Raw genomic sequence first — 25,619 nt, forward strand, 5'->3', positions numbered from 1 at the left:
TTGACTGAGCTGATGATCCCAAGCAGGCTCTACGGAAGGCTTTTAGTTTCTGAAACTCAAGTATGTTTTATTTACCTGTATTACAAACTCAACGTTCATCAGTCAGGTTTGGAAATGCTTTAGAATGGAATCCCCTACAACACTTCTTGGAAAGTCATGTTCATAACAGTGCCACAGGACAGACAGTGAATAAAAGGAATTCTGTACCATAACCAGAAGAGCACTACTAGATGGAAACATTTGTTCATTGCAGGTAACCCCTTTTTTTCCTGAATATTTATGTGTTTTGTCAAAATGTCCAATCAAGGAGTGTTTCCTGGTCTTTCACACTGCAATTAGCAAAGCATAATGATGATTTATGACACGTTTTCCAAGCAACTGAGAGAGAAACGGAGATTTTAAAAGAATTTATGTTGTCCTTACTTCTCTGGCAAGTGGTGCCTCTGTATCCTGGTGCACACTCACAGATCCCATCATCTGGAGAGCAGGATGCTCCATTTTTGCAGTAACAAGGCAAGGAGCAGTTTGGACCCCACTGTCCCTCAGCACACACACTGTCACAGTGAATACCTGCAACCACAAACAAAACATCTGTGAAGAGCTCTTGTGCACTGTTAGGTTAAACCTTTGCTTCTCAGAGGGCTGAATCTTTATCCTCAGATAAACACACCCTATTTATCAAAACACCACCACCATCAGGGAAGAACAAGAAGATAATCTTGCATCTCTGTTCCTGCCTTCCCCAGAACAGTGAATTTCCCTCTTATTCCAGTTTTGTTGGGAGGTACATAAGTGGCTTTTGCTTCCTCCACAATGGATGTTTCAAAACAGCAGAAGATTTTTGGTTTCGGATTTTATGTTTGGGAAAGGCAGGACAGAAGGTATTGCAGGAACTTTTTTCTCTCAGAATTCTTCATGTCTGACATAATTTGAGTATAATAATGGGGTGCAGGACATGGAATGATTTCTAATTAGTGGTGAGCTGATTACTGCTCAGCCTTGCACCGAATGGAAAAATGTAGTGCACACAAAGGGTTTCCAAACACACCATGTGAGCATTCCAAAATGCTTAGCTGCCACAGTGTTAAGGATGCTGCTCAGTCACTGCTTTGCTTAACCTGCTTTGGTGTAAAATTGATTCACCTGAATCTCTACATATAGATCATAATACAAACCACCCATTACAATCATCCAATCACTGTTTGTTTGCTGGGTTTGTTTGTTTGTCTGCCTGGCATTTTCCTTCACGTTGCAGCAACATTAAATATAATTTTTCTGCTTTTTAAGAAGCACTGTGCATGTTAAATGCCAGCAGGCACCCCCATGGAACTCAGACCGTATTGTGTCTGCAGCACTTTGCATTAACAACCAAGTTTTATTGTAATGCCTCTACTGAATGAACCAAAAGTGGACTGGATCCAACCACAAGCATGTCTTGCTTTGTAAGTATTTCCAGCAAAATATGCCACAGGTTCAATGGCTGCCAGAGTCCTAAAAAAAGCAAAACAGTTTTACATGTGACAAGGGAAAAAAAAAAAAATCAACCTTAAATGCCAAAACCTACTGCTTGTAAAAATCCTGAAAAATAATGACATGGTTTGCTGATAGATCAGACTAAGAGGTGATTCCTCAACACCCCCCAGCATGTGCCCTGCAAAGCTGCCCATATCTAAAGACCAACTCTCTAATTAGAGGAAAGGTGGAACTCCAGACTCCTGAACTGTTTTTCTCTGCAGGACAATCAACAACAGACGGAAGAATCAAATATGTGTTTCAACAGATTGCACCAACCTGTGCCAGCAAGACAGGAAGAACACTTGACTTTAAAAATCCAGATACTGACAGACAGTACACAGGCCACCTCAAAGCCCTGACTGCACAATGATCATTAGTACTGACCTAAAACAAACCTATTGTCAGAAAATGAAAGGCTGCTTACATCACTGCTTTTTCACTTTCTGCCTGCCTAGACAATGCCACTCTCCTGTCTCCATCTACGTTTGAGAGGCAGTGCTGACTTGTTTCTCAGCAGTCTAGTTCAGCCTTTTCATTAACTCATTTATGGATAAGCAAATTAAAGAGAGAGGTTTGACTCTGAGAGATGCTGGTGCACATGAGCAGCATGCATTTTAATTCATTTTTTCCCCCAGAAACAGGGCCACTTCTTCCAGCTGCTGCTTTGCCCTGCGTTCCCAGTCTTGAGAATTTGGGTGTGTGAGACTGTGAGAACCCTGAGAGCATCTCAGGGCTGAGCCCTGTGTCCACGTGAGGGTTATGTGCCGTATCACACATAGCTGCACCCTGCTGCAGAAAAGACATTTTTCACAGCCTCAATGGGTGTCAGCGGTGCTCAGTGTATAATGGTCACTATTAACAAGCCACTGGTTGCCAAGAGCTACCAAAGTGCATTATCTGAGATTATGTAGACCAGTGGCATACAATAACACCAGGCTCAATTATACTGCCTTGATCTGTGCACAGAGGATGCTTTATGACAGCAGAGTGTCCGAGGGTGATGCGGGATGGGGAAGACAATGGGTCCCACGCTGCACAGAGCCATGGGGCTTAGAACAGCCAGCAAATACTACTAAAAATGAAAAAAAGGGGGCAAAAAAAAGGCTCCTTGAGTACACATGAGGGAACATCATCCCTTAGGGAAACTGAAAAAAACCTGCCTTTTACTTCTCACTTTCACCCCTTATGAGGAGGTGAAGAATGGCATCACTTTTCTTAGCAAATGAACAGTGTACACTCAGTGCCACTGAGTAACAATGATGACAACATAACACACTGCAAGACTGCTGAACACGATTCTGTTTCACTGTAATTTCATTATATTCACTCTTGATCATAAGGAAAATCAGTATCACTCCTCTGAGTGTAAAGAACCAATGTAGCAAGGTAGAAATAATTTAGTTATTTACTGCATCTCTACTTATTAAAACAATTTTCAGTCTCACTATTCATTTTGTTTAGTCCAAAAGGCACTTAACAAGTTGAGTTTCGTGTCATACAGTTGTAAAAACCAAATGTCTATTTTTGAGAAAGAACAGGTTAGAAATGCTTATGGGATTACAAAAAAGTTAAAAAACTGATGTCAGGAGTGATGTTTTTTTATGAAATTTCATCAAAGAAAGCTGTGCTTTAATAGAAAAGCCAGAAATTATTCAGCAAAAAGAAGCATTTTTACTAGAATCTTGCAAATCAAGACTGAACTCAGCTTTTACAACAGTGTTACCAACCGGTTTATGACTGCCACAGTTTCATGCAAGCATTAATCTCTAACACAAAATAAAATTGTTTCTATTAAGTTTTCATGTTGGTTCTGATGCTGATAAGGATATCTGCAAGAAAATGTTTTTGCCAGAGCTATGGACAAAGAGCTCTTTGATGGCCTTCACAAGTTGCTAGGCAATAGCTGAATGCTCATGATAAACTTCAGCTAAGCTGCTCTGAAGAAATGCTCGTGCATTTAATGCCCACTGCTTTATGCTGGGGGCCTCACATCCAAATCAGCATTCCCCCAGCATTCGTAATTGCATGAATGAAGTGAAGAATTCTTTAGGGATACCACTCCTTCTGCCCATGCTAGCAGAGTATTTGCACACTCCCTATGCTGTATTTTTAAGTTGAGACACAGTGATCCACCCAAGTCAGATCAACAAAGAGCTGATTTGTTTTAGCATTTGAAGGGGGGGGGGTGGGAAAAAAAAGATTACCAATTATTTATTACTATCTTCCCAGGCAAATTTACTATTGGAATAAGCTGTTTTCCAGCTTATTATGTTTACATTGGTTCTGATAAAAGGTTATCCAAACTTTAAGAATATTGTTTTTTTTGGCAAATAAGGATTTTTTTTTGGTAAAGAACATGTATTTGCTGTGCAATTTATGTTAACACACATGGAACCTTCCAGTAGAACCCCTCAGCATTAAAACCTATTTATATACTGGTGTACTTCCCATGTGTCAGTGCAGAATTGGATACACAGTAGCCCAGACTAAAGACAGAATAAGACCTTCAAAAGCTGGAGGAATTTTGGTGTCATTAAAGCTAATGACACTTTCCCATAATGGTCCAAGAGCTCACCCTTCATATTTGAGAAAAACTAACACTTCTATTCAAGGCAGCTGCAACTTCTGATGGAGAGAATTACTTTCCTAATTTCTCTGTCAAATAATGGATGGGCAGTCCAAAGGAAAGGAGGTGGTGAAAAATATCACTATTTTTAAGTACTTTTGATGTCTTTGAGAGAGGGAGGTACCTTGCTCCACTGCTGAAGGTAGCTAGAGGAATTAATTACAGTGTCCCAAACTGAGGAGCTAATGAGAGGATAAGAGATTTTTCTGTAGAAGGTCAGATTTTAGCTGCTTCACTGCAGCAGTAGGAGAGGCTGCAAGTTTTGGTAGGAAGTTAGCTAGAAAAGACTGTCAACAAGGACATCTGAGTTTGAAGGCAAACATCCTTATTTGCAAATTTTAGTAGCAGAATGCCTTTTGAGGTATTTCTAGTATCCTTCTGAAGGCCATGATCTCACTACACACTGTAATATCCACTCCAGAGGTGCTCTTCTTTTTATCTGTCAATCTCTAGGCAGCAGGAAATAACACTTCTCCCTTTTTTAACTTCTTTGTAGGCAGAAAACAGATACACTTAATCACTGATTTAAAGCTATTTTTTTTAAAAAAAAAAGGGTGGCATTTTTTCCACAAAAAGATCTGCCACAGTGCAGAGAAAATAGACATACAGACACAGCCAAATCCAGATGCAGAATGGAGCCAAACCTCTTATTGGAGGATTCCTCTTCCCAAGTTTGAAAAGCAAATTTATCATTTATCATGAGAGAGTGCTCAGGTATCATTTCATTCTGCTGCTCACTGAATATTCCTCCCAGTGGGGCCTCATCCTTTGGGAGGCCAGGGGAAACTGGTGGCAGTGGAGGGAAAACCACGTTTTTACAAGAGAATCTTGGCTTGGGTGCACTGGTTCTACAGCAGCAGCTCATTTTTGCCCTAAAGATGAACAAGACCCATGACAGAACTCTTCCAGTTCTGGGTTTTTTTTTTGCTTTGTAGGAGGAAGGAAAGTGCATACTCATGGAAAGCTGAGGGTCAAGGCAGAGCTGCAGCTTCCCAGCCGACCTGGGTGTCAGATGGCAGACCTCCCCTTTATAAATCCAGCAACAAATGTGCCTCTCAGAAATACTGTCAGAGGCACATGGAAGGACACAGAAACAACACATCTGGTGATGGGTGAGCTGAGTAATGCCAGCAGGTGTCCAGCACAGCAAAAGTCACCGACACCCCTCCTGCTGCAGCCTGTGGGTGAACGCCGTGCCTGCTGGTGAAATGTGGGCTGGTATTACTGCATCTGTCTTTTCCACAAACCACTGCCATTGTTTTGGTACAGATAGCAGACTAGTGGCATTTCATAATCCCTGGCATCACATAGCCTTCAAATCGATTTTGAGAGTAACAAATGTCACCCTGACGTGACATCTCCTCGCAAATGCAAAGGTAGGGCGGAGCTGCGCCAGTGGAAGCAGAGCAGTGATGTTTTTGTTCAGGGACACCCACATCGCTGCAATTACACTGTCTGGAGGGGAAAAAAAAAGCTTTTGCCATCTTCATTAATTAATTAATCATATTGCTTTTAATTTAATTGCTTTTAATTTAAATTTAATTGATTAATGCTGTAATGCGAAAACTCGGTTTGCAAGAATATGAGCTCCCTAATATTTCAGAAAATCTGGGAGAAATTTGTTTTGACAGCTGCTTGCACAACAGGTAAGAAACTAAAATGGTGCTGGTTTGCTTGTTGAGAGAAGTGTTAGGATGTACCTCTTTATTGGAAGTTAACCCCAAGTTTTGGTAAAATTTAATACAAGAATTATCATTACCTATCAGGAGAGTATATTTTCTGTGTGTCCCTGCTGTTTTCTGTTTGAAAAGTTCTCACTCTTTTCCACTCTCTGGCTACAGAGAAATGAAAAATAATTCTCCCTCCAAATGAAAAAGAAGTTATTTATAAGCTACAGTGAAAATGTCAAGGGATGAGGGAGTTTGGGGCAGACATCATCCTCTGTGTGGGCGGATGTTTCTCATTTGTGCCATCCTGTCATGTGGCTCCTGGAACGTGATGGGATGGTGAGACTGCCAGGAAAAAAACATCACCCTTAACTCTTCCTTCCCTACACAGAATCAAGCTGCTGCACAGGGAAAGCATGATGCAAACTATGGAAAAGCACAGGATTTCTAACAGGGGTCCTGTAAACCTAAGTCGCTTTTGTTTAGGATGTAACAGAATGAAACATTCTTTTCATTTCATTTGGGTTACATTTGGATGTAACCCAAATGAAAACCAGCAACCCCAAATAAAAACCTAATCAAAGGTTATTTTAACTATTTCTTGAGTCTTGGAACACAACAGTCAAAAACTGAACTTTTACTCCTAAGCAGAACCTAAGAAGGAAAAGAGATCACCCCGGGAATGCTCAAAAACGAACTTAAAAGCTACTTAACTAAACTAAACCTTAGAGCATCTCCTTGTTGAGCCAGTGGGAAGCTGCAGCTCTGTCTGGAGGCTGAGGCCAGGCCCTCATGTTCACATCAGCAGCTCAGAGCTCCCTCACACCCCGAGGTCACTGATCCACCCTCCCCAGCCTTGTGGGACAACTGTGTCACTCCTTCATTTGCTTCTGAAAAGTTACATAAACTGTTCCCTCTGATGAAATTCCCTGGGGGAAGTGCAGATAGCTGTTCTGTTCAGAGGGCTGAGGAAAACGCTGCTTTTCAAGTACCTTCTTGGAAAATCTGTGTTGTTGTGATGGCATCAAAACATTTTGGGAAGCTCACCTTAGCGTCATGGATTTATTTCTGCTTAAAACCAAAAAACACTGACAAGTTCAGATTTTTAAGCTTCCTCAAAATGTATTTATTTTTAACACTACATTCCCAGTGGTTTTAAACTAAATCCTTCATTTGGGTTGAATAAGCATTAAATTGATCCAAAATCTTGTTTTTTCAACTAGGTAGGTAATACTACCCACCCAAAATTATTATGAAAAACTAGTATGAAATACGGTTACTTTCACAAATCCAACACCAAGATAAAAAAAAAACAAAAGCTAAGCCACTCTAACACAGTTTCTTTCATTTCAGAAGCTCCTGTATTTTCCACATTTCCTCCACCTGCTTCTCCACACAACTCTATGCAAAGCCTTCCTCCTTAATCCTACATTCTACTGCTATTCCTGCAATGCACTGTTACAGCACAGCTATTTGAGAGCCCTTTCCTGAAGTATTCCCTCCTTTTTTTTTTTTTAAATCATTCCAAATATAAGCATCTGCACAAAGCCTGGATTCCTCACTGGGTATTGCTCTGACATGCAAAGTGTGGGAGGAGGATTTTTCCAGACATGGAGTATAAAGTCAGCTATGCTGTGGATGTTGTAAAGTGTGTCTAGACATCACCAACATGTCAAAACTAGTCTGTCACACACATGCTGCTCTGATGACATCACCCAGGGATGGGGGGCTTCATTTGATCAATAATTAGGCCTGAAGTCTCTTTTCTTCTGAAGTCTTTTTCCTTTCTGAGAAAGAAGGCAAAGTAAGATTTCGCTATGCAAAATTACTACATTATGTCTTTGTCTTATTATATAAGGTATATTACTGATATATTATCCTCTCCCATACCTGAGTCCAAGCACAGGTTTGTGCTGCATTTGAAGCCTCTGTCACACCCTGGGTTAGCTGTATCACGGTGACCAGGTAGTTTTGATAACCTGTTATAAAAACTGCTGCTAGATTTTTAATCTGGCCTTTCAAAACTGCCTATTTTAACCTGGATCTACTCATTAACACAACTTTTGACCCTGATTGTCTATCTCAATTTTAGAAGACTCACAAGATGTGAGCTTCAAGCTGAGCCTTTAGGATTTGTGACCAGCTCCTAACCTTAACCTGCACTGTTAAGATCAGCAACTGTTCTCAGGTTTTTATGGTGGGTATTCTTTGATTAATAAATTTAGTAATTTATGAGATCACATTTTCAGCAGATTCAAATGTAAGTTTGTGGAAATGTGTCCAAACACACACAATTACCTTAAAACTACCTGAAAGTTAAGGACATTAACATCTTAACAGAATAAACACAAAGTAATGTCAGGAAAAATAACAATAGCTGGTATAAGGCTAATAGTATTTTTTTGTAATTCACTCAGGTAGCTTCTTCTATTTTTTGCACTCCTGAGTGGCTGAGGGCAAGTCCCACTTCAGGCTGTGGGAAGAGAATTGAACCAAGAAAGTCCTGCCCCAGTTAGGTGAGTGCTGTCTCCTGAAGCTCCTCTCACTCACACTGAGAGCGAATGGTGAGACAGGCCTTCTCAAAGAGCTAATGAACAGAAAAATTGAGTAAATAATAGGTTTGGTCTCCCAGGGCAAAGCAGGAGCTGTTCCTGCCTGTGTATCTGTAATCCCTAGAGATTTCCACCTCCTACCCCCAATAATCACAAAAGTCATGTTCATCTGAACAGAAAGTAGAAAAACAGCAGGTAAGCTGTAATCAGCTACAGTTAATCAACAACTGAGTATTATGTACTTCAAACAAGATGCTGGCAATCCATCCACAGAGCTAGGAAGAGCATAATAAAGGTTTGGGGGAAAAAATCAACAGTAAGACTGTATCTATCTGAGGAAATTATAAGCTCGCCTCCACCTACTTTGTCAAAAAGCACCACAAAAAAAGGAAAACAATTCCACCATCAACCTTCAAGTCACTTAGGCTAAACATCAGTTTATACAAGAGTGGAAGATGTCTGAAATCACAAAGGAAACACAAATCACTGATTTTCAGAGCACAAACATGCTTTGCTCATTTGAGGTTTGTTTTTCATGCTGACTCCTCATTATTAAGTGGAAGGAGCCCACACAGACAGGTGATGTGAGATCTGACCCTTCCAGCACAGCAGCATCACAGTGAGGCAGCAAGTCTGGAACACTCCAAGAGGGGAAAACTTACAGTGTTAATTAAACCTTACTGAAGATCAAAGAGCTCTTCCTAAGAAATTCTTGTGAGACTTAAAACTCCCTCCTGGAGATAAAGGGAACATTTCATGACAGCTGCCCTTCTGCACAGTTCCACCAGGTTTTCATTAAATCTTGCTCTCCACCAGCAAGAGGGGGCAACAACAGTGCCAAACACAAATTCTGGTGAATGGTTTGACTGACTTAAGTTCTTAAAATCAAAATGTAAGGGAAAAAAAATAAAAATTTCACATAGGACAAAAGATGTGCAGAGAAACTTAAAGAAGGTTGAGACACTGAAATGGCAGCACAGTTTGTCACAGTCTGCATGGCTGTCTTGGTTTGAGATGAGTCAGGAGGCTGACAAGTTAGGACAATGGTTCATCCTCTTCTTGGCTGCCTGAATGAAGCTTCCTGAGCTCCTGGACATGGATGCTTTACCCCAAAGCTGCCAGAACAACCTTGGATATCTCCAGTTGATCACCACTTCTGTAAGGAATTGTGTAGTGGAAGTGCCCAAGCCTTAATGTTTCCCTTTCCATTCCCAGTTTTCTGCAGATCCCACACTGCACAAAGCTTTCCCACCCGTGAGTCACAGGAAGGACTCAGCAGCCAGAGAACGGGGCCCTTTCCCCTTCCAACCTCACAAACTCTTCCTTTGCCCACAAAACTGAGTCCCACTGAGGGGGAAACTGTGTTTGTGCTTCCCAAGGGCGTCTCCTGTACCTGACCATCCCGGGAGGCAGCGGCAGTAGCCCGTGGTGGGGTGGCACCCGTCCGCGTGGCTGCAGTCACAGCGCTCAGCGCAGTCCAGGCCGTAGGTACCGTCCTGTGGCAACGAAAAAAACCACAACAACCCCTGATGATGGCAGCTGGGAGTTACAGGAGAGATAAGTTGTGGTCAGCCCAGCCTGAAAAAGCAACCACAGATCCCTCCCGAATCTCCAGGCTGATGTTAATGTAAAACACTCGCGGCGTTTGGAACATGTCAGCATCCTACACTTTCGTTCTTTCATTAAAGAAGGGAAGATAAAGAATGAATTATGCTCTCTTGAAAAATACCAGACTAAAGCAATTAAGTCTCCTTTCTGCATCAAACCCTGAGATCTCTGCTTATGGGTCAAAATGGGTGCCACACGGAGGCATAATTTTTAAGAAAATGAGTGAAAACCATTAAATTACAAGATCCCTTCAGTGTGAGGCTCACTGCATAAATAACGCAAACATTCACTTTCTTTTGATTAGAAACATTTCTCTTTTGATTAAAAACATTTCTCTCTGCACTACAACATACACTCCATCAAAGAGAGATAATCTTTAGCTGTTGGGACAGTGCACAAAACAAAATTTTTATTTTTACCTATGCAACGTTTTTTGAACCAACAAGAGATTAAAGTTGAACAAGCTGAATCATCCTGTTGGTGTATTTCTTTTTTCATGGAAAAAATCTAAACATCTGAATTTACTTTTCACACAAAATCAACCCAAGAAACTGAGAAGAGCAGATTCTTTACAATTTCCAAACAAGGCAAAGTATAACAGTACACTGATCTTGAATTAAAAGTGTCAGAACCAAATTTAAAAACGAACATGGAAAAAAGGCCACTATAATTTACTGTAATACTTCAGGGTTACCCACAGCAAAGGCAAAGAAGGGAAAGAAACATGTCCAGTTTAACCTCCCACCATTTACATTCAAGGCTAAAAAGTGGTGTCAGTTGCATTAAAAATCTATCATAATCATAATAAACCATAACCATGTATCAATAATCATAAATCTTAATAAAACCTGTATGAAAATTAATCTGCTGTTCTTTGATGTTCATGCATACATTGCAACCAAGTGCCACAGGATTTAGCTATTCAACTGCCAGTCTTCCAAGTCTAAAGCATAAGAAAATCTTACATTACTTTGGAGTAAGGAGCCTTTTGCTCATCTCAACAATACATTCTTATATAAAGAAAAAGAAAAGATTAAGCATTTCCTCTGCATACAATCAGATTTGGAATGAAAGGAAATCCTCAAACATGCTGTTGAAAAGCAGTATTTTTAGCCTGCTATGTACTTGGACTGAAGTCCAAACTGTAGTTCAAATCTTGAACAACAATCTGAGCAGTGATAATAATGTTCTGAAGTACAAATTGAAATACATTGATTTAAATAAAGTGTCTGCTCAGACATGAAAAACATTTCAGATAACTGGAAGTATTTGAATTATTTTTTTATAAATTATTATATTTATTATTATTTGAGTAAACAATTTCTGCTTGTTCCCCCGCTCTGGAATTTTGAAGCAGAATTTGCATTTGAAATAGGTAAATGCTTATGGAGATGGTTTGATGCAGATGGAGAGAGGGAGAGGAAGACAGTGAGCTTGGGCATGCTGAATTATCTGATACAAAAATGCTTTTAAGCTTTATTTTACTAAGTTTGGGATAGTAACTGCTCTGAAACGATACATGTCTTTTTTAAATGTCAGTTTTGGAAGAGCTAAGGCAGCTTGGGAGGTCTCACTGCCCTCCAGAATCAGGCACTAAGTGGTAAACAAAGCTGTTTGAGACAACAGAAGAATCAGTCTTCTGATGGAGATGCATTGTTGGAAACATTGCACAGGTGGTACTGATATCAGCCTTCCAGAATATATTCCATTTCCTTTGGCACTTTACTCATTACAGGAGTGCTTCGTCTTAAAACCAAATGTAAACACCCAAAAAGTCACTCCTGAGTGTTCCTAGTGCAGTTCAGCAGAACAAAATCTCATTCAAAACGAGGTGATTTCCAGTTTTCTGCTGCAGTTCAGCTACTCCCATCGTGTCATTGCTCAGTAGAGCTTGTCCGAACTGAAAGAAGCTTAAATCAGATGTGGAAGGGGAATTTAAAAGGTTTGTGTTCACTACAGGCGACTCCTTTGCAGTCACATCAAGCCAACAACCTGCTCTGCACTCATACACTGCAAAAGTTAACAACTGACAGGGGAAAGGAGAAGAGCAGAGAGCAGTTTATTTTAATAATTAGTTTTGTTAAAAATTTCCCAGAAAATTGAAGTCCATCACTGAAAACAGTGGACTCTGGAAAACCACATTTTTTAATAAAATATAAAATATTTGTCTTTTCTAGTTTTTGAAATATAATTGAAACTGAACAGTTACACAATAAAACAAATCCACTTGGAATTTTACTATTTAAAAACTTCTGAAATTACATATTTGAATTTATGTATTTTATTTCCCCAAAACTGCAGATTACAAGATGGAACAAAGCAGGTAAGGAGCATGCTATTGTTGTCACAATGATTTCTGATTTTCCAAAGTCTGGGAGAGAGTAGAAGTCAAAGCCCCAGCAGAAAAGCAAAGCCCTGTCATGGAACTGGGTGCTGAGAGTACATTCTCACATTTGACTGAGAAGGAATGAAAATTCTTTATTCATACTCTAACCCAGACATAAGAAAAAAAAGTAATTTAAATGACATTATTTGGTTTGGGGTGTGTTTTTGGTATTTTCTCTCACTATTTATATTTAAAAGTAGCTGAACAGCAGCAGTTTGATAGCATTTGGGGAAGAAGTGTTAGGAGAATTGTTAGTGCCTGTCCCTGCATCCTGTTCTGTGCACTCCAAAGGGACTCATCCAATATTCCTCTACAAAACCTCAAAATTCAGTGGGATTATTAAACTACCTGGCAAGGGAGTTCACATTTCTCTCCCCTCCATCCTGGGGCACAGGTACAGGTTCCATCCAGAGCGTTGCAAGCCCCTCCATTAAGACACTGGCAGGTCAGGTTACAGCCCAGTCCCCAGGTGCCACTGGGGCAATTTATGGAGCAATCCACACCATGCCAACCTGCCAAGGAAAAAAAAAGGGATTACAGCCAGAAATTAATCAGTTTTTTCCCCCATTCCTCTCAGAGGATGCTTGCTTCTGCCTGCCATGGGGCATGTCTCTGAGATGGGAAATACTGGGGTAAAAATTCACTGCAGGATTTATCAGCAGCTTCAGCTGAGGGCTTGTCCAGGTTGGAACAAAGGTGTTGAAGGGCACCTTGTAACATCTGTGCACAGCACACATCTGCAGGTGGGTGCCAACAAGCAAAAGAGACTGATGGAAGATCTGAAATGGAAATCGAGACACCTTCACTGAGAAGCTCTAAATTACACTGAGAGTGTTAAGGTGTAGCCTGGAAATAAATAGGAATATTTTCCCTAGGCTCAAGCTGCTGCTTTCATAATTGTTCCACCAGCATTCAACTCAGGCAGTCCTCTAATATGGTTTTAATAGGTATCTAACAAAAAAACAAACCCACAAAATCCCATGAAAGTATTGCATAAATTGGATTCTTCAAGGAAATACAGAAGAGCTTTCAGATGATTTCTGTACTTCTCTCCAAATACAAAAAGAAATGTAATGGAAAATAGTTCTAAAATGCAGCATTCACCACTGATCATGCCTGATAGCAATGGTTTGCAGACTGGATAGACTGGGATGTGAATAGATTTTTTAAAATGTGATCATCCATTGGATTCAAGAGGAACAGTGTGAGGCAGTCAGTCACATATTACCACCACCAGTGACACAGGCCACGTTTCTAATTTTGTACCTTGTTTACAGTAAGTGGAGGGTAAAAATAATTCTGCACTGAGACTGATCAATAGCCTATGCAAAACACATGCACAGAAATCAGGCTGCCTCGTGCTTCATTGATAACTTCAAATTTAGGGGTCATTTCAGGAAGAAATGTATTCTTTACAGTTTGGCCAGGAAATTGAGACACTTTCCCTCAACTGTCTTCCCAGGATTTATAATCTTCATTTGTTTACATGGCAAGTACCTATGTTCAGTTTCATTTTACTTTTTGCTGCCCTTTTTCACTGTAGTATGATTAAAACTGCATGAGATACAGGAAGACAGGATTCTGCATTGCCCAAGGAATATTTTTCTCCTCATGAACTAGCTGCTTTGCAGTATCTACCTGAACAGGGTTAAATGAGCCCCAGTTCTCTGGAAAGAGTAAAAGTTCCACATTTACTCCACAACTAATTTAACAGTGTCAGTCCCTGAAAAATTTAGTGGCTATTTGTCTAGCAAATTCTGTTTAGATGGGATATTGGGAAGGAATTTTTCCCTGTGAGGGTGATGAAGCCCTGGCACAGGGTGCCCAGAGAAGCTGTGGCTGCCCCTGGATCCCTGGAAATGTCCAAGGCCAGGCTGGATGGGGCTTGGAGCAATCTGGGATAGTGGAAGGTGTCCCTGTCCATGGCTGAGGGAGGAACAAAAACCTTTAAAGTCCCTTCCAACCCAAAGTGTTACCAAATCCTCCAAAGTCCTTGGTATAAATAAACCCCTCTAAAACTTTTCTGTGTCAGCAAGTCAGGCATTAGTTTACTCCTGGTTCAGGGTTTGTGTGTGTGGCTGACAAAATTCTGGCCTCCACACAGATGCAGACAAAAAACTTTCTCACCTATTTATACATTTTTAGCAAAGAAAGAAATTATTATTCATTGGTTCTAAATGATGTAATTCTCTTTCATTACGTAGCATTCTATCCTCAATTGGTAATTGATTCCTCGCTTCTCAGGCTAATTAGTCTGTATTTTTTACATTTTTTCTTATCTTTTCCCCATGTAGGGATTTTCCAACACACATATATGGAGTCTTTGTTATCTTGTTGTCTTCCTCATCTTCTGGTTTCTGCAAAATGTCTTTGTAGCCCATAAATTCTGCACTTCTTGTGTTCATTTTGAACAACACATCTCTCTCTCTCCCTCCCCCAGGCTTTGTTCACTGAGGCATATCAAAGTTAGCTAAGTAGAACCTGAAGTTTCAGTAACTTTTCCCAAGCTGTATTCCCACAATAGCTGCTTACGACAAACTTTGCTAAATTGTGCCTAAAAGTGATTCAAAATTAACACACTGCTTATATTGAACATACTGGTTATGATTAATTAAAACCAAATTATTAAGAGTGAATGAAAATCATTAATTAAAAAAAAAAAAACAAAACCAGAAAGTTACATAATTTCCAATCGTTCTGGGATTCTGTATGATTTTGATTAGGAATGCTGACATAAAATAAAGGGTACAACCCACAGACATCCTGACAGAGAAGAGAACATGCTTTCCTCCCTGAGAACATGTTTTTCTTGTTTTCACCTCCCAGAGCAGCAGAAACATCAAGTGTCTGTTTCTCATCAAGTTTCCTCTCCTCTACTTCAGAAACCCAATTTCATTCCACAGTTACAGAGAATTAAAATCAGTCTGAGGAGACACTTACCTGCTTTGCAGGCACAAGAGCCATCCACAGGTGAACAGGTGGCCCCGTTTTTGCAGCTGCACACGGAGGAGCAGTTCACCCCATATGTTCCAGGCAGACAAGGGGTACCACATGATGCACCCTGAATTATAAAAATAAAAATAAAGTCTAAAAACTATCTGAGGAGCCTCAGACAATACAACTGACTGAAGTGATACAAAAGCCAGAAGAAATATAGCTCAGACATGTCCTAGGCTGTCACTAAATTATCTTTAATTTAGGGGAGAGGGACTCCTTCATGCTTTTGAAATATTTTAAAGTCTTTTTAAGTATTAGTTTTCTACGATTTGTTGTGAGGGTTCAGGTCACAAAGCACCTGGTTAGATCAATGGGCAGTAATGAAGGAGATCTTTATGAAACCAAGACAATAAGAAAGCAGTTTAATGGTAAATTATGTGGGTATGTAAAGTATTTTTAAGAGCTAATTTGGCTGACGTTTTCAGTTATTACTTTTACAAGAACAGTCATACTGTAAAATGGTAGGTTAGCATCCAAAGCACATGTAACAGCAAATGTGTGTAAAAGTTGCAGAATAATCTGTCCTGAAGTATAAAAAGAATTGCTTTTGGCTGGAGTTTCTGTGGATGGAGCTTGAGGAGCTGATGACTGAAACCTGTCATTCCTCCCTTTACTTACACCTCAACAGCATGGCCTCATTCTTACCAACATCTTATAAAGCAAACAACTTCTCCTTCTAAAAATACCTTCATTTCAGCACTGAGAACCCACCAGAAATGTTGACTTTTCAGGGTCCAACAGCACGAGCAGCGCTACCCAAACACCCTCGGAGAAAGGACGGGGGCGGCACCCTGAAGAATTTGTCGCACAACTGGGGCTGAAAAAGTGTGAAACTGTGAAAGTGAGACCTCTTTTACCTTAAATCCAGGGGCACAGGTGCACCTCCCAGTGACGCTGTCGCAGTCAGCCCCGTTCTGGCAGCTGCAGATCTGCTGACACGACTCCCCGTAGAAGCCCGGCGAACACGTCTCGTTGCAGTACAGCCCAGACCAGCCTGGCTTGCAGGAGCATTCTCCAGACATGGGGTGACAGCTGCCACGGGTGGGGGATGAAAGGTTAACTCAGTAATTCAGGACTAAACATGCCATAAATATTATTTTCTCTCCACAGGACAAAAGAAAAACAACAAAAAAAAAAAGGTGTTGCAGATGGGTTGCGTGAAGGGCCTTGTGTGAGATGATTTTACTTCCCAGAACGTGATTTGGTGTGTTTATATAAAAATATGTGGCAATTAAGATAGGAAATGGAACATGACACAGCATACAGACATTTGGGGAGGACATGGAAAGAAATGGAGGGCTATCATTCTTCTGTCTGTATTTGAACAGAAACCTTGCTGAAACACCTTTTTTACCGTAAGACAGATATCTACGGATACAAATATCAAGAGGATGAAACCATTAAATTCCCCAGCATTTGTTGTTACATTCCCACTCTAACAGGATCATTTTCTTAACACTGCAGAAGCTCAGCAGTGAAACATGATCAAGAAAAACAGCATGGCACCATCCAACATGAAATAACAACACAGCACCCCATCAGCAGAGCAAGAGAACATTCCTCTCATTAAATTATCTCCGAAGAGGACAACTGGAATCTTTCAGGGAATGGTACAAAACCATCAGCACTGGGCAGAAGCCAGCTATAGCATGAGAGCAGTGACCTTTTGGGAGTATCTCCCCTCTCTGCTGGCCATACCTGGTGGCAGAGCAGCTGCCTCTGTACCTGGAACAGCAGTTTCATTGAAGGGCCACGCAGGCAGCTGCTGCCTCGTAACAAATGGACATCATCAGCTGTGCAAAGATATATAGGCTGGGAGAGGGGACACAATGGGGTGCTCTGTAGCCCTCTGGCAGACAAAGCATTTGCTTAATTCTCACCAAAGGAAAGCCTTGCTATCCAAATCCAATGTATTTACAATGGGAAGACTGTTCAGAGATATTTGCCTCCCACTGATTGAAGTGAAGCTCCTTTAAGAGTGCTGGAAGGACAAGGAAAAAAAAAACAAAAAGTCTTCCTCCAGACAAATTAAATGACCCATGACAAGAGCCTGGTTTTGCAAGACTTGCTGACTTTGTGTGTGGGGGTGTACTGGAAACTGAGTGTTTTTCTGACCATTTGAGAGTCTGAAAAAATACCTGCTGCACTTTTAGGCACTGTAACATTACAAAAGCTCTTGGACTTGAGGGCTGCTCTTGTCCAAGTTAGAGTTTAAAATTGCTGAAAACAACCATTGCTAATGAGGGAAGGCATGGACTGTGAAAGTTGGAACACCACCATGTATTCTGCTTTCTGCATATTTAATGCACAAGCTATGGCACCATAAAAATTCATGGGTCTTCAGAATATTAAAATACCTTTGACAGTGTTGACACAAAGTGAGAAGAAAGGCCTTTTCATGCAAAAATGGTTCAAAACTCATGAACAGCCCTGGTTGTTTGTTACTTATGTGCACACCTGCCATGAAACAAGATGAAAGGGAACTATTCTCATATAAAACATGGGCAAAATTATGAAGACACATGATGCAGCAAGATAATCAGGTTTGTACCCTGCCCTAAATTCCTGTAGTACCCCAAGTTCTCATCAGTGGAAGAATGCAGAGCAGGGAAATTTAAAAAAATAAAAATAAAAAATTAAAAATTAAAAAAATAATAAAAATCCACAACTAGATAGTCAGGATAAGAACCAGAATATATTAATAACATAAATTCAGTAGCACTGGCACGTTTAAGACATTAATCCCAGCGTTCATGGGACAAATTCCTAAAAATTCCTGACTGGAAGTGTGGTTTGCTGTTGGGATTTGTGGGGTTTTTTACCCTTCCAGGAGAGGGGGAGCTCACATGCATGAGGAAGCACTGGATATGAGGCAGAGGCATTGATATTCTGTGCCCCCCAGTGAGTGTCACTGCGGCGTCCTTGCACACGTATTGATTGACGCCCAAATTAGTATTCCGTGATTTGTAATTAGATGTAGGAAGCCAAAGCACTTCTGGAGGTTTTTGATGGGTTCTCACGCAGTTATCTTAATTGGCAATAATGTTTAAATATTAAGGTAGGGAAATAAAGAGATGCTGAGAGATACTGGCATTATATCCTCTTTTATTCCTGGTTGTCTATTCACACCTCCTGGAAATGCAACCCTACTCTGTACTGAGGCAAAAAAAATTACTTGTGGGTAGTGAATATTATGTATTTGAACGACCTAGATGAAAAGAATGATTTTTATATGCTTCATTTATGGTTTTTTTTTGCTTTTAAAATATCCAACCAAATTGTGCATCACCCTAAAAAATAAACATAATATGAATAAGAATAAAATCTCCATGAAAAGCTCTTGTATCTGTACATACAGCCCCATTAGAAAAATGGAAAATTAAAAGGCCCTAATCTTTACTTTAAAAACAGAGCCAAACTGCATGGACCAATACATGAATTCCACCAATAAAACTGCAAGCAATCCTACACAGGTATCTCAGAAAGGGCATGAGCCAAAAAAAAAAAATCCCCACTAGTGCTCCCATCATGAATAAATCTTAACTGCAGCCTGAACTGCACCAAGGGTGTTGGTACAAGGTTTTTACCTGTTGCTGTCCTCTGGGCCCCTCAGACAGATTAAAATCTCTCAAGTGTAGCTATTTTTATGCTCTACAAAGCATTTAATAAAGGCTGCTGGTACAACCAAAAGCAAGGAAGGGCCTGCCTTTCATCTCCAGGAGCTGCCATCGACCAACAGCAGCAGCAAAATGCCTACAGCTTATCCTACCCAAAATGCAAATAATGAATTATTGTCAGAGCTGTTTCGATGCCATCTTTTTGTCAATCATAAAAGTAATAAAAACCAAAGAAGAAGCATTTTTCAACAATGTAAGTATAGAAGTATGGGAAGAAAACTACTAAAACCATAGTTGCATTCTGTAACTTACATACACCTTCTTTAGAGCAGGATTTTTTAGAGCTAAGCGTATTTTTAAAATTAACCTTTAGTTCATTTCTGTATTGATTAATACAAACAACCCAGAGCTCTAAGCCTACCAATTGCTCCTCTTTGAGGATATCTAAACCAGTGATCACACCCAGATGAAAAAAAAGCTTTTATGGTATCAAGGGCCCCCAGAACAGAACCCCAGACCTACAGATACACGAAGTTTACTTGCAAGAAGGAATTACACCCCCTTCTTTTTCGTGCCCTGGCATTACTTTGCTGCTAAATGGATTAGTGCTGTGAAGCTCCTCAGGCTACAGCCAGGCCAAGCAGTGCTTGTGGCAGGCAAGAGAGGGCTGAGGGTGTCCCCTGACATGATTTAAGAGTTGCCTCCTGGCTGACTGACATCAAGAGGTGAGGACAGCCAGACACAACTGGCTTCTAAAAAGATTCCCAAAAGCCTCAAGTGTCCACAGGAAGTTTTATCTTCTTCATCATTACCCTGATTCCTGCTATTTATGGTCTTGGTTACTTGCTGACCCAAGGGTAAGGAACTTATGTGTATGTAAAATTCACTTGTGAAGCAATGAAGATATCTGTTTTTCTCACACATCATGATGCTCTGGCAAATATGTTCCAGCACCTTCAAGGTTGTTAGGTGCCTTTGGATTTGTCATTCGGGGGGGGAAACGTCCCAAAAAAGAAAAGACCAGTCAAATGCTGTTGTTTACCAGAGTGAACATTTGTGATCTGATTTGACCACGAGCTGTCTCTTCCAGTGGTATAAATGAGGGAGCAGCTGTGTGGAACATGAATCAGAAGTAATCCCTGTAATATTAGAAATGGTATACAGTGCAATGCATTCCTGTCCAACCAGGCTGCTACAACGGTCTGCAGACAGATTTTCAGGGAAGTAGCTAACAATAATTCATAACACAATAGTATTTGGTGTGCTAGCCTAGTTTGAGAGCTGGAGGGCCTTGCATTATAGTGCCATTTATTCCTGAACACACTGCCCAAATAATAAATTGGTTGATTTTACATCAAAAAAACTGCATTTTTTTCAAAGTATTTCAGGCAAATGGGATGAGCAGAAGCACAAGTACACAACTGTAAAACTATATGACAGGAAGGGGGAAAGAATTCAGTTTGTTATCACACAGTTTGTCAACAAAAGGTGTGTTGGACAACTCCAACAAACCACAAAGTAAGTTTTCACAGAGAATTAAGAGTGTAGCTATTTCCATTCACAGATTTAACATCACTGCTAAATTCTGGCTAAAGGATTTTATTTTGTCTATGAGAAAAAGTGCATGTTATATTAATGTACAGCAGCATTCTATGTGACACTCAATAATTCCTGTAAATTTCCCCCCACAGCTAATTTGAGGAGCAAAAGTTTAGACTGTGCTCACAAACCTTGTCCAAGGTACTGTTAATAGTAATGCAATTAAGTGTAAGTGAATGCACAATGACCACAGTATCTAATCAGAACTGTTTTGTAACAAGAGAAAGCTGTCCACAATTGTTCTATAAATATACATTCTCGCCTCAGCTGACATCTGACATCCCTCCCTCACAGCTGAAACTCTGTCTCCAAATAAGTTTTTATATTTTCATAACAATATGCCCAAATGCTGTCAAAATCCACAAAAATTAAAAAAAAAATAGGGCTCATTGCTTCCTGAATAAGGAGATGTGTAAAAGCTAAGCTATTGGGAAAACTATTTCTCATTTGATTTCCAGGGATCGGATTTTACCTGCTCCTTTGAAAAAGCAGTTAAATGACAAAAAATGTACTTTTCAAACCCAGATTTACAATAGTTAAGGGTTTTGAAATTTTGTACTGAAACAGTCACCCAGAGCAATTATTATATACAGAGAGAGACTGAGGGAGAGGAATGTCCAAGCTTCTCATGCCCAACTCAGAGGACTTTACACATCCATTGATTTCAATTCAGTTATTTCTCATCAGAAAACATCACAGAGTATGTGAGAGACAGCCCATGACTATATGCAGTCAACAACATAATGATTTATTCAGGTGGCAAACACAGATAAAGGTCATGTGCATATGCTTTGTCTTAGTATTTATTTCATGGGTCAGAGACCAAACACAGCAGTGAACATTATGATCAAATATGCTTGCGAGTGAAAACTAAAAGCATCTTTTGGGTTGGTGTTTTCTTTCTCACTGTGGCCATGGAATGTCAAATATAAGTCTGCAGCTGCTCCAGTTTGCATGAAAGTATTAGAAAAACCAGGAAATAACCCCTTTTCAGGTTACATTTGTATTTCTGTGCTTCACTTACGAAAAACAAAGCAGGGCAAGAGGGTGCAACGCCTACCTCCAGGTGTTGGGCATGTGGCAGGGACACTTCTTATCACACTTGAGGCCATAAATTCCCTCGGGGCAGAGCCTGGTTTCACAGTGCTGGCCAGTGTAGCCTGGCTCACAGAGGCAGGCACCACTGATGTGGTAGCACTTCCCACCGTTCGCACACTTGCAGGTCTCTGCACAACGCAGCCCGTAGCTCCCCACTGGGCACTCATCCTGGCACCTGCGAGGGAAAAAAAAACAAAACAAACAACCCCAATCAACAAACAAAAAAATGGTTGTATTTCCCATAAATGACTGCTTATGGAGGTTTAAAGGAAATGGGGTTTATGAGGAATGTCTTCTGCTGGTCAGAGACATCACTTAAAAGCAAAAATCTGTGTAAACTGCAAGAACCTTCAGGAGATCAAACCCCTTCTTTTCATCTGATTTTTCTGACAGATGAAAATGAAAATCAGTAAAGACTGGAGTTTAACCCACATGGGGAAGTAACAATGATTTTTGTTGCTGCTTAAGGAAAATATATCTTAAGAAAGAGACTTCTTTCTTAAGAAAGACCAAGCTTTTCCTCCTCTCTCATTCACAGAGTTTTAATAAGATATACACTTTTGCCAACAGATTTCTTTAATTTTTTATAGATGGAACATGTTGTTTAACCTAAAGATCAGTCTGTATCTTTAGCCTGAATATTCTGTACTAGAATACAAAATTTCACTACCCAGCTTTTCAAATTTGCAAATCATTAACTAAAGATTTTCTGGATAGTAATTTCATTTGGCTGTGTCTTAAAATTTTGATGTTTTCAGCTTTGTCTTTCCTGTGTTCTAGAAAGGAATTGTTAAATTCTGATTGCCAGTCAAGTTACAGACTGTTAAAAATACTAGTTGATAATATAACACACTATTAATGGGGTGGTTTTTTGTTTTGGGGTTTTTTCCACTGACTTTTTTATAAATTTGTTTTATTGATTTGGTTTGTTTTCAGGTATGACAAGTGGTTCATTACAGGAGAATTTAAAAGGCACATGATACAAGTCACTGCAAAATGTAACAGAAATTAGCAGAGCCCTCCAACTGAAGTAAAATGGGTAGACACGTTCGTTTCATGCTTCTGCAATATTTTTCTCAATATGTTGCTGATATCCAGAAGTTTCAAGTTATTTGTATCTCTGTCCTAACTGAAATCACCAATAAAATCTTATTTTCTCCTGAGGTGTAGCCTAAGAATAGAGCTAATTACACTGTATCAATATTTCCTGATTTCAGCTACACAAATAAAGCTGTGAAAGAATTCTCTTCAAATGCCAACCAGGTAATCCCAGCCAAACTAGACAAAACTTAACCTTGAATTTTTATTTTTATTTTTTTAAAATTATTTTTAAATTTAACTTGCAAAAACCATCCCTTTGGAGGTGGGGTGTATGGGCTACCTCAGACACTGCCCACACAGTTCTCTGACATTTATAAAGACCAGGTCTACAACCTTGCCATTGACTCCTTCCTGCCCTTGGAACCATTTTGATAAATAAAAGAATTGAAAATACAGCCTCTTTTTCAGGAAAAGAGGGAGGCTCAGATTTGCAAACGTGATCGAAACTGCTGCAAACTGCAAGGCATTTCAGATGAAAGCCTGAAATTACTACAATATGAAAATATTAATTTTCAATTACAATATTAAATTATTACAATGTGAAAAGTTTAATTACTTTTAGAAACACTAGTGTAGAGGCCCTGTGAAGACACTTGTGCGGTTACTCCTTTGATTCTCCCCTGGAGCCCCTGTCTGTGTCTGCCTAAATGCATCTACCACCTTCTGCACTGTTTCTTCACAGACACAAATATAACTTTGGCATGCAAATGTCTCTGGACTAATTATTCCTCTTCTTCTTGAGCTCTTTTTCCACATTATGTCTGGCAGAGCACTTCCCACGTCCTGTGAAGGTTCATGTGTGCATATGGTTACAATACCCACAGCTGCTGGCAGAGATCCCCTGGACTGACCCCAGTGATCAGGCTGCTGCTGACTCCTGCAAATGAGTTGTGTGCTGCTTAAAATACACGCAGGAAAACGTTCTTTCATCGCTTTCCACTGCCTTCAAGAGCGATGTCTCACACTGCTATCTTTCCAATCTGCCAAACTCAACTCATACAGCCATCAGAAGATTAAATTTTTCATTTCATTCGAGAGGAGCATTTTTAGGAGACAACCCTCCGGCCTGCAGCCTTTGAAGAGGGACTGACCGAGCCTCCCTCGCTGCTGTGAGTGCCAGACATCTGCACAAACCCACCAGCCTCCCTCCTCACCCCTCCACCACAGCACAGGCTGCACCATTCTGCAAGGCTCTCCAAGGGAGGAAGATCCACAAGAAGTGCCAGAGCACAGCAGGAAAACAGTGAAACCCAGCAGTTCCTTCACGGGAAATGTTATTTCACATGGGCTTCCAACTTGCAATCCGGCATCAGCCGAGTAACACGGCAAGCATTTTGTCACCAAAATTTGCACTTTTGATCATGTCTCAGATACTTCCATTGTTCTTCCTACCAGCTTCTGAGGTTCCCCTGCTGTAGCAGAGCCCTCCAGGCTCAGCAGGCTGGCAGGAGTGGGTTTTCCTTACCGTTCCCCTGTGTAGCCCGGGCTGCAGTGGCAGTGACCCGTCACCGAGTCGCAGGTCCCTCCGTTGTGGCACTGGCACTCCTGCGAGCAGTTCTTCCCAAAACGACCCTCGGGACAAGGCTGACCACACACCATGCCCTGTGAGTGCAGGAGAGAAACCTCAGAGTTGGGACTGCAGCTTGAATGGACAAGGAGAAAACGAGGGAAGGTCAGGGAGATCCTGTATTTACTCTCCCAGCGCTGATCTTGGAAATGCCAGACCCTTCTCCAGCTTTAAATTTGGGGCATATTCCAGCACTGGAGGAATAATCTTCTAGGATTTCCATGTTGGAAGTAAAAGCTCATGAAAAATACTCTCTCTAAGCACCTGTAAAAACACACTTGTAAGACTAACTGATGTCAAACTCTCCCCAGTTTATTTACCAGGATTACTATATATCAATACACCCAGAAATGCCCTCAGGTGAATAGAGGCTCTAATGCCCCAATAATTCTACTTTATAGTAACTTGGGTATTCTTTTTCTGATGAATGAAAAAGCTGTTTGCAATTTCACTTAGAGAAGGATATCCTAAAAGCTTAAGTAGCATGATTGCTCCTTTCAGTGGGTTTAGAGTTTCTGCACTGCCTTTTACATCCCTGGAATTAATCACACCTGGGTGGTGAGGGAAACATCAGAACCTAAGACTTTTAGGAAGCCATTTCAAGAAAAAGGTATTTACAGGCATTTAATCAGACAAAAGACATCCAGGTATTTCATCTAATACAAGACCCTCCAGAATTTGCACCTGGCTACTTTAAAACTCCCATACAGGAAAAGAAAAAGAAAGAAAAAAAAAAAAAAAAAAAAAAAAAAAAAAAAAAAAAAGGTTTAACTGACAAAATAGTGTTTCACGGAATTGAAAGCCCTAAAACTATAATTTATACTTAAATAATTACTTGGAAAATTAGTCAAAGGTCTAAATAATCATGTATTAGTTAACACGCACTAGTATAAAATTTTCCTCACTACTTCATGTGCTATATATCTCTTTTTTAGTAGCTGCGTATAGGGAGATAAAGGGAGTCAAGAATTTTTGCAAACATTGTATTCCAAGACCAGCAATTTTGCTCTCCTAGCATGAAATGCAATAAAAAGTAAAAATGGCCATATTCCAAGCTAGGTAGTCAGGTGCTCTGCTCAAATTGATAACCAGAGATTGTATTTTATAGCATGCTCTCTAGTTGGTGAAAAACTGGCCTCTGCCACAGGTTCTTCTCAGTATAATACAATCACAAGGTAATTAAACCATCAGTAAATGTGAATTTTCACCCAAAATAAACATTTAAATGGAAAATAATATCAAATGCTCACAATCAGAATTATCAGCAAATGTATTTAAAGAATTTA

The 25,619-nt window shown here is 40.2% G+C and overlaps 1 protein-coding gene across 1 annotated transcript in view; it reads right to left on the minus strand.

Annotated features, from left to right (window-relative positions):
• MEGF10 (multiple EGF like domains 10) overlaps positions 1–25,619 on the minus strand; it is an 86,168-nt gene that overhangs the window by 18,628 nt on the left and 41,921 nt on the right. Inside the window, exons 8-14 of the mRNA XM_015615404.1 lie at positions 24,232–24,368; positions 21,628–21,840; positions 16,209–16,383; positions 15,295–15,415; positions 12,703–12,866; positions 9,754–9,856; positions 424–570 (exon numbers count right to left, since the gene is read on the minus strand). Coding sequence (XP_015470890.1) covers positions 424–570; positions 9,754–9,856; positions 12,703–12,866; positions 15,295–15,415; positions 16,209–16,383; positions 21,628–21,840; positions 24,232–24,368 — 1,060 coding nt within the window. The remainder of the gene's footprint in view (positions 1–423; positions 571–9,753; positions 9,857–12,702; positions 12,867–15,294; positions 15,416–16,208; positions 16,384–21,627; positions 21,841–24,231; positions 24,369–25,619) is intronic.

The sequence above is a fragment of the Parus major genome, chromosome Z, assembly GCF_001522545.3.
Source record: "Parus major isolate Abel chromosome Z, Parus_major1.1, whole genome shotgun sequence".
Classification (NCBI taxonomy): domain Eukaryota; kingdom Metazoa; phylum Chordata; class Aves; order Passeriformes; family Paridae; genus Parus; species Parus major.